Source organism: Muntiacus reevesi, chromosome 4 (genome assembly GCF_963930625.1).
Source record: "Muntiacus reevesi chromosome 4, mMunRee1.1, whole genome shotgun sequence".
Lineage (NCBI taxonomy): Eukaryota > Metazoa > Chordata > Mammalia > Artiodactyla > Cervidae > Muntiacus > Muntiacus reevesi.
In genome coordinates this window covers 44,477,982-44,491,518 of record NC_089252.1, presented here as the reverse complement: position 1 = coordinate 44,491,518, position 13,537 = coordinate 44,477,982, and the positions used below count along the sequence as shown (strand labels likewise).

The 13,537-nt window shown below is 39.6% G+C and overlaps 1 protein-coding gene across 1 annotated transcript; it reads left to right on the top strand.

Annotated features, from left to right (window-relative positions):
• Positions 1-3,871: 3,871 nt before the first annotated feature.
• On the top strand, positions 3,872-5,812 carry LOC136167398 (elongin-A-like). Its single transcript, XM_065934990.1, has one exon. It carries the CDS (start codon positions 3,872-3,874, stop codon positions 5,810-5,812), a length of 1,941 nt encoding a protein of 646 aa, XP_065791062.1.
• Positions 5,813-13,537: the final 7,725 nt, after the last annotated feature.

Below are 13,537 nucleotides of genomic sequence, written 5' to 3'. Positions count from 1 at the left end.
AAAGGGTATTCCATGCAGACTAAAATGAAAAATAAAAGCCAGGGTAGCAATATTCATATCAGATGAAAGACTTTAAAATAAAGACTGTAACAGACAAAGAAGACATTACCTAATGATCAAGAGATCAATCCAAGAAGACAGTTATAAATATATATGCATCCCATATAAGAGCACTTAAATACATAAAGCAAACATTAACAGATAAAAATGGAGAAATTGACAGTATTACAATGATAGTAAGGGACTTTAACAACCCTCACTTACATCAAAGGCAGATCATCCAGAGAGAAAATTAACAAGGCAACACTGACTTTAAAAGACACATTAGGCCAAATGGATCACATTCATATATATGAAACATTACATCTGAAAGCAGTAGAATACACATTCTCTTCAGGTGCACATGGAACATTCTCCAGGATAGATCACATGCTAGGCCACAAAACAAGTTTCAGTAAATTAAAAAAAACTGAAATCATATCAAGCATCTTTTCCAATCACAATGCTATGAGACTAGAAATCAACTACAAGAAAAAAATGTCAAACACAAACATGTAGAGGCTAAACAATATGTTCCTAAACAACCAAGGAGTTGTTGAAGAAATCAAATGCAAAATTCTAAAAACATGGAAAAAATGAAAACAAAAACATACTATTGAAAATCTATGAGACAAAGCAAAAGTAATTCTAACAGGGAAGTTTATAGCAATACAACCTTACTTCAGGAAACAAGAAAACTCTCAAACAACCTAACCTCACACCTAAAGGAACTAGAGAAAGAAAAAAAACACCAAGTTAGTAAAAGGAAAGAAATCATAAAGATCAGAGCAGAAATAAATGAAATAAAGACTAAAAAATGAAATAGAAAAGATCAATGAAACTAAGAGCTGGTTGTTTAAAAAGATACACAAAATTGATAAACCTTTAGCCAGACTCATCAAAAAAAGGGGGGAGGGCAAATCAATTTAAGTCAGAAATGAAATAGTAGAATTTATAACCAATGCCACTGAAATACACAGGATCATAAGAGATTACTACAATTACATGCCAATAAAAGAAGAAATGGATAAATTCATAGAAATGTACAATCTCTCAAGACTGAATCAAGAAATAGAAAATATGAACAGAACAATTGCCAGTAATGAAACAGAATCAGTAACAACAACAAAGAAAACTTTCCAACAAACAAAAGTTCATGACTAGATGGCTATACAGGTGATTTACACCAAACACTTAGAAAAGAGTTAAACCTATCCTTCACAAACTATTTCAAAAACCTGCAGAAGGACAAACACTTCCAAACATATTCTTCCTAACATGAGGCCAGCAGTACCCTGATGCCAAATCAGACAAAGACATTATACAAAAAATTACAGGTCAGTATCACTTACAGACATAGATACAAAAATCTTCAACAAAATATTAGAAAACTGAATTCACTAGTACATTAAAAGGATCATACACAATAATCAATTGGGATTTAACTCCAGCGAGGCAGGGATGGTTTAATATCTGCAAATCAATCAATGTGATATGCCACATTAATGAATTGAAGACTAAAAACCATATAATCATCTCAACAGATGCAGATAAAGCTTTTGACAAAATTAAACATTCATTTATGATAAAAAAAAAAAAACCTCTCAACAAAGTAGGCACAAAAGGAACATAATAAAGGTTATATATGACAAGCCTACAACCAACATCACACTCAATGGTAAAAAGCTATAAGCATTTCATCTGAAATCAGGAACAATACAAGGATGCCCACGCTCACCATTTTTATTCAATGTAGCACTGTAAATCCTAGGCACTACAATCAGAGAAAAAAGAATAAAAGGAATCCAATTGGAAAGAAAAAATAAAACTGTCACTGTTTGCAGATGACACAATACTATACATAAAAATTCTAAGGATGCCACCAAAATCTACTAGAACTCACCAGTGAATTTGGTGACCTGGGAAATCTTTAAAACCTAGAATGATGCGAGAAATATAGATTACTCATTGTTAAAGACGACTGAAGGAAAAAATTTAAAGCTGAGCCATAGCTCACAATGAATACTTATAGAATTGTTCAAGAAATTAACAAAATTTTTAATGTAAAAAACAAAGACAGCAACCACTGGTCTCTCCTGATTTGGGCAAGAGGTCAGGCCAGGTGCATTCTTAAGAGTTCTTGTTATTGTTCAGTCACTAAGTCATGTCCGACTCTTTGTGACCCCATAGGCTGCAGCATGCCAGGAGAAAGTTACTATAAAGAGGAAATTTGGCACAGAATCTTGGTCCTCTTCTGACCCTAGTATCCCAACCACTTGGGCTCACTGAAGACACAAAAATCTTTCTGTTCTTGTCAATGACAGGATCCTGCTTTCAGATCCAAAGTCTGCTTGGCGAGGAGGGGGTCACTTCTCTGCTTACAAAGGGAAGAAGATAACATCAGTGACTTGGAATTTCTTTAAGCCCAAGAGAGATGAGGAGACCAAAGGTAATCAGATAGTCTTGGGCTATCTAAGGGAGGAACCAAGCTTTTCGAAGAGCCTGGCATCTACGCCAAAGTTGTTGTTGTTCAGTTGCTAAGTCATGTCCCACTCTTTGCGACCCTATAGGCTGCAGCATGCCAGACTTCCCTGTCCTTCACTATCTCCAGGAGTGTGCTCAAATTCATGTCCCCTAGTCGATGACACTATCCAATCATTTTATCCTCTGCCCCCCTCTTCTCCTTTTGCCTTCAATCTTTCCCAGCCTAAGGGTCTTTTCCAACGAGTCGGTTCTTTATTAGTTCTAGCTAGAATCTAATAATCTAATAAGATCTGATCTAATCAAATAAGATGTAATCAATGATGACATTTTAAGTTAAGTCTATATAGTTGTGCCTTTTAGTAGTAAAAATCTCAACAATAAATTTCGGCCTTCCAAGATGAGGGTTTGTTCCCTCGAGCACACTTGGGTCTAAGGCACCGTCTTGAACTGATCCGACTCAGGCCCTACTGCTGACCTTTTGCGATCAGAGCAAACGGCATTGAGTCCTCTCAGAATTATTAATACCTCTGTTATATATTGCTTGAGGGCCAATCAGACACAGAGACTATTAGTGCCCTCATGGGGTTAAGCTGGCGGATTTTAGGCAAATCCCTTTCTCTCGGTAGGCCTCAGGTCCTCGACGTGTTCAGAGCTGTGACTCTGGACCTCAGCTACTTCCCGTCAAAGTGCGGCTGCACCTCTTTCTGTTTCGTGATCACAGGCAAGTTACTTTATTCTCTCTAAGCCTCACCCATAAAATGGGAATAATAGAACTCTTCTTTGGTTCTTACAGGCTGGAATTAGTCGATGGCAAGCGTCCAGCGCTAGGGTGGTCGTCGCTGTTGCTGCTCTGGGGACGGGAGCGGGGCGAGGTGGCCCAGGAGTTCCTGGCAGGTGGTGATGCAATGTGGGCACAACTCGCAGCCCCGCAGGAAGGGGGCGCTGGGGTTTTCCTCGCGTCCCGGATGCAGCGCAGGTAGCGGATCCCCGGGCGCGCTGCGCTCTTAGCGCCTGAGGCGGGGTCGCGCGCCGTGCGCACCAGCGGAGCTCGAGGCAGAGCCGGGCGCGGCGGCGTCGGGGCAGCAGGTTGCTGAGGAGCCGCGGGGCCTGGCCACCCCCATCCCCACACCAAGGAGGCCGTGGAGAGACGAGAAGTACCCTGCGTCTCGCCCGGTCCCGTGGCGGTTCTCGTGGAGAGTCGGGTCTGCCCGACGGCAGTGGCTGGCGCAAACGCCATCGCGTCGGAAGCTTGGCCGGGACCTAGAGGCGCAGTGGAGGAGGCTGGCTCTGCGGGACTGAAACCCTGAGAGGAACCTGCCCCAGACACGCTCCTCAGGAGGAGGAGGCGATGGAGGGAGACGGCCGCGCACACCTCGCAGACCGCAGCGGTCGCTCGCATGGCCGCGAGCACAGACGGCAGCGACACAGACTCCCCTCAGAACACGCGAGGCCCCACCATGGGTCCCGAGACCGGGAGAGGGACGAGGACAGAAGGCAGTGCCGCAGGGGTTCCCCAGCTTATTCCTCAGAGCGGGGATACTGTGGTTACAGCCGGTCCCCCCCACCGGCTACACGTCCTCTTCTGATGTCAGGGGACCGTCACAGACGCCCCTTCGAGGCCTACATTGTACAGCGGGGGCCTGGAGAAGGCCCTTATGATGCTCCTCGGGCCATACTGGGGTTCAGTCAAGACCACCGCCTGAGTGCCCCCCACGGGAGGGAGGCTGGGAGTCTAAGCTGGGGGCACCAGCCTCCCCACAAGGATAAACGCCCTTTGGGTGCCAAAGAATACGAGAAGTCTTCTACTTTGACAAGCCAAAAATCAGTCTTGGCCTCCTCCACGGAGGAAAGCCCGAGGTCTGTCCCCAGGGACAAAGCAAAGGAGAATCCACCTTCTACTGGCATCAAAGAGAAGGAAAGAAGACGCTGTGGGATCCAGTTTTCACCTTCCGTGGGGCACTCTTCAGTCTTTAATTTTAAAAAGCAAAAGCAGGAAGACTCAGAGAAAACTAAAGCGGACAAAAACAAGCAAATTCTCAACCACTTGGACATAGCAGAGGGGACAAGAGGCCTGTTACCCAAGGTGAAAGAGAAGGCTACCAATAACCAAAAGATTCAGGAAGGGAAAGCAAGACCTCCCCATTTGGATGGAAAGCCAGATGGCTCCCTCCCTGAAGTTGAGGAGACAGATATGGATAATGAATTCAAGCCGCCTACCATGTCTTTTCATTCATTCCTCAACCTGGACCAGCCTAAGGAAGAAAAGAAAAGGATTATGAAAACTTCAGCCACTGCTCTTGAAGAGAAAGAACCTAAAAAAAATGACTCAAGTCAAAACTTGGACTTGGTTCAGGAACTGCCTGAGGTGAATGAAAATAGATCAGAGAAGCTGCAACCATCTGGAAATGTCTGGGCCAAGCTGGAAAAGGTCCCCACTGATGCACCAGTGTGGCCAGATCTTCCATTACCAAGGATCTCAGCCAAGTACCATCCACTTCCTGCCTCTAGATTGATCCGACCAAAGCGAAAAGCACTGTCTTCACCCCAGGAAGAGGGAGAAGTTGGATTTACTGGATGCAGAATGAATTCTAAGATGCAAGTGTTTTCTGGCTCTAAGTGTGCCTACCTCGCCAAAATGATGACCCTGCGCCAACAGTGCATCTGGGTACTTAAAAACAACATCAATTCAATCTTTAAAGTGGGAGGAGTCCCATATTCAGTTCTTGAACCCATCTTGAAGAGCTGTGCACCTGATGAGCTGTATCGCATAGAGAAATATAATCATGCACTAGTTCAAGAAACAGATCAACTATGGAAAATTCACTGTCACCAAAACTTTAGGAAAGAAAGGCCACAAGAGCATGAGTCATGGCGAGAGATGTACATGCGGCTTCAGGATGCCCAAGAGCAGCGGCTTCGAGCACTGACAGTGAATATCCAGTCTGCACATGCCAATAAACCCAAAGGCCGACAAGCAAAAATGATCCTACTCAACTCTCTGGCCCGGCCACCTTCTGACGTCCAAAGGAGGCAGCAGTTTGAAACAGGAGAAGCAGCTGTCCCTGAAAAAGTCAAGATCAAGCCAGCCCCGTCCCCCAAAGAAACCAGCCATACTCCCTCCAGCAGCAACAGCCTTAACCTTACCCATGAGAAGCCGGCCCACACATGCTCAAGTGCTCCCAGTACCCACTTGCCACAGGTGGGCAGTGGCAGGAAACCTGTGAAGAAGATCGCCCCCATGATGGCCAAGACAATTAAAGATTTCAAGAACAGATTCTCCCGACGATAAATTGAGGCCCTGCCTTGGAGGTGGAATTCAGGGGGAGAAATACAAGGGCAGTGGGGGTTATGGAATGGGACTTCCAAAGGAGACCAGAAACTTTTGCTTTGTAGAAACTTTTGGACTCTTAACTCCTTTTTTTTTTTCCTTTTTTTGGACTCTTGACTCCTATAGTTTTCAAGTGTTGTACCTGTAAGCCTGCACACCAAGCCCCTGCCTCCCTGCCTGGAGAACACTTCAGAATTCTGAAAATAAGAAGCCTCGTTCTCACTGACAATTTTAAGATCCATTATACCTTTGTTCTTAACTAACCTCTTTGTAAACAGTAAAACATAGTCTTAATTAACATATATTATCTTCAGGTTGTATTTATATAAATAAATAAAAATATGTAAACATGGGATTTTTTTTTTAATCTCAGAGTAGATGAGGCCTTTTTGAACACAAACCCAGAAGCCATTAATTTAAAAGGCTAATATATTTAACCACATAAAAAATTTTTAATATATAAAAAAGGTCAAGAGACAATAATTGGGAAAGATATTTACAACTCAGTTAACATTCAAAAGGCCAGTTTCCTTTATATATAAGTGCCCACAAAGCAAAGAAACAAGATCAATAATTTACTATAAAAATGGGCAAGCATAGGAAAAGATGGTTCACACAAAAAGAAACACAAATGACTCTTAAATATATGATGAGATGCTCGGTCCTGAAACATAATACAAATTTCCATGTATCAGTTGAGTAAAATTCAAAAAATTAATAGCCTGCTATGTTGGAGCAGATGATCATACATTACTAGTAAGATGATAAGTTGATACAACTTCTACTGAAGTTAAAAGGCAAATTTATGTACATTCTTTGGTACTACAGTATCACTTAGGATGAGAAATTGAATATATAAATGGATAATGGCCAGACCCGCATAAGCTCAGGAAGCCAAACCACAACCTCTGTAAGCAACCATCTCAGAAAACCAAATCACAGACCCTATAGCAATCTGTCCAAGAAACTAAATCACAACCTCCGTAGCAACTGGCCCAGAATGGTCAAGATTTGCTCAACAACTGCCAGCCTCCTTATTTTTGCTCTTAGCCTCCAAGTCAGGACCAACCAAGAAGCCAAATATGATCTCCAAATCAATCACATAAGATGCCCCACTTCTAGGTAGTCCAACTCCAGATTTCCCAAGTCAACAGCCTCCAATCATAAAATATTAAAATCTTCCCAATTTTTTCCACTATAAAGCTTTCCCACTCCCCTGCCTGCCAAATGCAAGTGATGATAGTTGACTTTCTTACTATAGCAAGCTCTCAGTAAATAGCCTGTTTCCTCAATATGGTTGATTTTTATTTATTTCCACAGAATTGCATTCTTCAGATGCACACATGTCAAATATACACATATACAAACTGATATAGCAATTTCACCAGTAGGATTTTATTCTACGAACACAGCTGTATGTGTATGTGTGTGTATTTAATTAATACAAAGGCATGACCCTGGTATGTGAATCCACTTTTCTCTAGAACATCTGCCTGCCTCTAAAAGGCTAAGACGCTGAGTAGTATATTTGACAACCTCAAAGTGCCAAGGTGCAAAGGTTCTAAACCAAGACCCATGAAGATAAGGGACCCTGGCAAAACCAATGAATATTCAGTCCTTATTCCACTCTAGGAATGAGAGAAAAGATAAGGTAAGCTGTCCATGTTCTGTATGGCCCAAAAAAGTCTCAGTACCTAAATTTGGATTGAATCCCTAACTTTCAATCCCTAAAATTCTCCAGGCCAGAATACTGGAGTGGGTAGCTATTCCCTTCTCCAGGGAATCTTCCCAACCCAGGGATTGAACCCAGGTCTCCCACATGGTAGGAAGATTCTTTACCAGCTGAGCCACTGGGGAAGCCCAAGAAAACTGGAGTGGGTAGCCTATCCCTTCTCCAGCAGATCTTCCTGACCCAGGAATCAAATGGGAGTCTCCTACATTGCAGGTGGATTCTTTGGCAGCTGAGCTACTAGAGAAAACCCAGAAAAATCTCAGTCCCTAAATTTGGATTGAGACGTTCCTGGATTGCTAGTTCCTCCCACCAGGCACAAGCTTAAATTACCTTTACAGGAAGATATCATCATCCTTCATCACAAATTATTTCTAAAAACAAATCAACTACACTGCCATGCACAGTCTAAGAGAAAAGCAATATAAACGAAAAACATTAGGAATAACAGAAAATTGAAACAGATCCACATGGACCTCAAGATAATAGAAGTATCAGACACAGGCTTGAGGAAAACTTTCAATCAATATAATTTACAATAATCTATAAAAATCAAGTAGGAACAAATTTAACAAAAGATGTTGCAGATTTCTTTTGTGGGCTGAATGGTATCCCCTTCTCCCCAAATTCATACACTGAAGCCCTAACCCTGAATAACTCAGAATGTGACTGTATTTAAAGACAGAGCCTTTAGGAGGTTAATAAATTAAAATGAGACCATTAGGGTGGGCCCTAATCCAATCTGACCGGTGTCCTTGGAAGAAGAGGAAATTTGGACATGTGAAGTGATGCCAGAGATGATTCTCTAATATAGGAAATACCATGTTGAAGACACAGCAAAAAGTTGGCCACTTGCAAGCCAAGGGGAAAGGCCTCAGGATAAATCAAACCTGCCAACACCTTTTTCTCGGACTTCTAGCCTCCAGAACTGTGAGAAAATAAATTTTTGCTGTTTAAGACACCCAATCTGTGATATTTTGTTATGGCAGCCCTAGCAAAATAATGCAACCTCTATGCTGAAAATGACAAAATAGGACTAAGAGATATTTTAAAACTTATAATGTTTAAAAATTGAGAAAATAAATTTTTTAAGATGTTCTCCTGAAAACTGATATATAAACTGAATGCAATCTCATGAAAAGCTCAGTGAACTTTTTTGTATAAATTGAAAATCTGATTCTGACATTTATGTGGAAATTTAGAACCAAAATGGCATTGAAAAATAGCTAGGTCAGAGAATTTCTACTACCAGTTTTTAAGGCTTAGTATTCAGTTCAGTTCAGTCCAGTTCAGTCACTCAGTCGTGTCTGACTCTTTGCGACCCCATGAATCACAGCACGCCAGGCCTCCCTGTCCATCACCAACTCCCAGAGTTCACCCAAACTCATGTCCATCGAGTCGGTGATGCCATCCAGCCATCTCATCCTCTGTCACTACAATAATTAAGACAGTTTGATACTGGCATGGAGACAGATAAATCTATCAATCAAAAAGAACAGAGAGTTCAAAAATAAACCCACAAATATATGGTAATGTGATTTTTTACAAAGTTGCCACAGTAATTCAAAAATTTTTTTAAAGGTGCTTGAGCAACTGAATAACCAAATAGGAAAAAAAGTGAAACTTAACCCCTATCTCACATCAAACACACAAATTAATTGAAGACAACAATTCTATATGTTTAGGTACCTAATAACATAACATCAGATAAAGCAAAAATTGACAAAATCAAAAGGAGAAATAGGCAAAAAGTTCAATTACAGTGAGAGATACTTATATGCCTTCAAACAGAAAGAAAAAAATCTGTAAGATAGAAAAGATTTGAACAACACAATTAAGAAACTTAACCATACATTGAGCCATAAAACAATTCTCGACAAATGTCAGAGGACTGAAATCCTGTAGAATGTTGCTAGTAAATACAACACAGCTAAACTAGAAAACAATGTCCAAAAGGTATCAGCAGACTTCCCATATGTAAATAATACACTTCTAAATACTTATGAGTTAGGGAAAAATCATAATAGATATAAGAAAATATTTGGAACTAAATGAAAAAAGCAAAAGTCGCTCAGTTGTGTCTGACTCTTTGCGCCCCTATGGACTATACAGTCCATGGAATTCTCCAGGCCAGAATACTGGAATGGGTAGCCTTTCCCTTCTCCAGGGGATCTTCCCAACCCAGGAATCGAACCCAGGTCTCCCACATTGCAGGTGGATTCTTTACCAGCTGAGCCACAAGGGAATGAAAAGGAAAAATTAATATACTACATATTAAAACTTTTGAAATAAATAAATAAAATATATGGAAGCAGGCAAAGCAGTGAAGGAAAATTTAAATCTTTAAATGCATCTGTTAAAAGAGAGAAAATGTAAATATTAATAAATCAGGCAAATATATTAAGAAATTATAAAAAATAATAAACCCAAGGAAAGTATAAGAAAGAAAATAACCATTTTTACACTTTTTTTTATTCTTTTGAATTTTTTATTTTGTATTAGGGTATAACTGATTAACAATGTTATGACAGTTTCAGGTAAATAGTGAGGGACTCAGTCATACATATACATGTATCCATTTCCCCCCCAACCCCTCTCCCATCCAGGCTGCCACATAACATTGACCGGACTTCCATGTGCTTTGTTGGTTATCCATTTTAAATATAGCAGTATGTACATGTCCATCCCAAACTCCCTAACTATCCCTCCCATCCCCAGCAACCTGTTTGTTTTCTAAATATGTGAATGTCTTACTGTTTTATAACTTCATTTGTATCATCTCTTTTTAGATTTCACATATAAAGGATGTCATATGATATTTCTCCTCTGTCTGACTTTATTCAGTATGACACTCTTTAGGTCCATCCATGTTACTGCAAATGGCATTATTTCTTCCTTTTTAATTACACATCTTCTTTATCCATTCCTCTGTCAATGGACATTTAGACTGCTTCCATATCTTGGTTATTATAAACAGTGCTGCAACGAACACTGGAGTGTATGTATCCTTTCAGATTATGTTTTTCTCTGGATATGTGCCCAGGAGTGGGATTGTAGGGTCATATGGTAGCTCTGTTTTTAGTTTTTTTAAGAACCTCCATACTGTTCTTCACAGTGACTGTACCAATTTATATTCCCACCAACAGAGTAGGAGGGTTCCCTTCTCTCCACACCTTCTCCAGTGTTTATTGTTTGTAGATTTTTTTGATGCTAGCCATTCTGGCTGGTATGAGGTGATAGCTCATTGTTGTTTTGATTTGCAAAGAAATAATAATTTTAAGAATGCAAAAGTAAAGAAATAGAAATCAAACAGACCACAGACAGGATCAACAAAACTTGGTTCTTTGAAAAAACTGACAAAATTGATAAAACTTTGGTAAAACTAATGAAGAAAAATAAGAGAAGCACAAAAAAACAATGTAAGAATAAAAAAAGAAGATGGTTACAGATTCCATATATATTTAATTTTTTAAGAAAGGATATTGTCAGCCTTCTTAGCGCAGTGGGCAGCGCGTCAGTCTCATAATCTGAAGAAAGGATATTATGAACGATTATGCCAATAAACTTGAAAATTTAGATGAGATAAATTCTAAGAAAACATAACATACCAAACCGACAGCAAAAAGAAATTTTAAAGTACCAACAGTTTTGATGAAAATAACCTGAATTTGTTAAAAACCAACCAATAAACAAACAAAAAACAAAGCAAAACACTTTCTATGGGAAATCCATTCTCAGATTTCTTTCAAGGCAAATTCTACCAAACATTCAATGAAAAACACAATGGCAATTTTCATAATTTCTTCTACTGAATGAAGAAGATGGAATATTTCTCAATTTTTATGAGGACAACATATCTTTCATACTAAAACCTGACACAAACACTCAAAAGAGGAAAACAATAGGCCAGTCTCACTCATTAATATAGATGGAAAAAGTCTAAGCAAAATATTAGCAAATTGAATCAGCATTATGTAACATCAAACTTCAGCGTATCCCAGGAATGAGGTAAGACTGTTTAATATTAGAGAATCAAACAACACAGCTAAAGCACCACATTACAAAATAAAGAGAAATATTATAATCACTTCAACCAATGTACAAAAGTATATGGTAAAAATCAACATACTTCTCTGATTAAAAGAAGAACTCTGAGCACACTATTTTATATTGCTAAAATAAGATCAACATACAAAATCAATTGCATTTCTACATATCAGTAATAAATATAAAATTAAATTTTAAAAACCAAGAAACCATTTACAATGATATGAAAATCATTTAGAATAGTATCAAGAACTAAAAGTATTTCTAACAAAAATGGGCAAGTTTTCTGTGCAGAAAACTCTAAACTGCTACTGAAAAAAATTAAGGAAGCCAGAATAAAAAGAGAAATGATACTCTTCGATTGGAGAATTCTTTGTAATTCTCATTATTTTTAAATCATCAATTCTACTCAAATTTATTGTTCCAACTCAATGCCATCTCAATAAAAATTCAGCAACCTTTGTGGAATTTGACAAGTTGATTATAAAATATGTAAACACATGTCAATAACAGTGTGACCATTTGACCAAAAAGAACAAGTAGAAGTCTTTGCTCTAGAGGATATCAAGAATGGGTTGTTGTTTAGTCACTAAACAAGTGTCTGACTCTTTTGCGGCCCCATAGACTGTAGCTGCCAGACTCCTCTGGCGATTTCCTAGGCAAGAATATTGGAGTGGGTTGCCATTTCCTTCTCCAGGGGATCTTTCCGACCCAGGGATCAATCCTGCGTTTCCCACATTGGCAGGCGGATTCTTTACCACTGAGCCACCTGGGAAGCCCAGGAAGAATGGATATAACTAAAAAAAAATGGAAAAAAAAAAAAAAAAGAATGGATACAACTATATTACTAAGACAGCGTTGCATTGGCACAGGAAATAGACAAAAAGACCAATGGAACAGACTTGAGGACCCAAAAACAATTTTGCCTATTTGTCAAGTATGTAAATTTTATTTTCTTATATCTTCTGTTTTTCTCCTTTTTATAATCATGTTTTCCTTAAATGTTTAAACATATTTATAACAACTGTTTTTAAAGACCCCCCCATCTGCTAATTCTGTCTTTTGTTGTATTCCTGAGTCTTCTGTTGACAGATTTTTGTCCTCGTTTTGGCACATTTTCCTGTATTTTATGACTGCTAGTAGTTTTTTCCTTGGATGCCAGTCCTGCAAATCTCCAGATTATATTACCTTCTTTTAAGTATGTTGAAGGTTTGGGGGAAGCAGATCATTCAGTTACTTGCAGGTAATTCTGATCCTATCAAGCTTTGTTAGGAAAGAGGTTATGTAAAGTCATGTTTATTCTAAGATTAGTTTTGTGCCAAGTCTCTTCAGTTGTGTCTGACTCTGCGACCCCATGGACTGTAGCCCGCCAGGCTCCTCTGTCCATGGGATTCTCCAGGCAAGAATACTGGAGTGAGTTGCCATGCCCTCCTCCAGGGGATCTTCCCTCATGCACTGCTTTCCTAGAATCTCTAGTAAATGCTCCACTGTTCCACAAGAGGTCTCCACTCAGGTTGGTTGGACTTGAAACATCTCAGTGTTACAGGAGCGCTGGCAGCTGTTCCTATCACAGTTCCCTGATAATTGGCTTTTCCCCAGCTTCAAACATTTCTGATCTGTGTATGCACAGCTTAGGATTCAGCCCAAAACTCAAAACATGGAGCAATTTGTTTGCCAAGCTGCCTCCTCTCTGGTCCTCTTCCCTCCCAGTTCTAACCACTGACGTCTTCCCAAACTCAGCTCCCTGTCTCATCTCTGCAAAACTGCTGGTACTATTTGCTCTATCACATTTGAAAGCAGGAAGCTGTATCAATTTTTTTAAATGTACACAAGACTGATCTGAATGGAGAGATATATACTTTTTGTACTTAAAAATAAAATATATTAAAGTTAATGTGGTTTTTTTTTAC

Bases quoted from the DNA above. Each gene is read 5' to 3' on its own strand.
- LOC136167398 (XM_065934990.1), top strand. From the start codon at position 3,872: ATGGAGGGAGACGGCCGCGCACACCTCGCAGACCGCAGCGGTCGCTCG.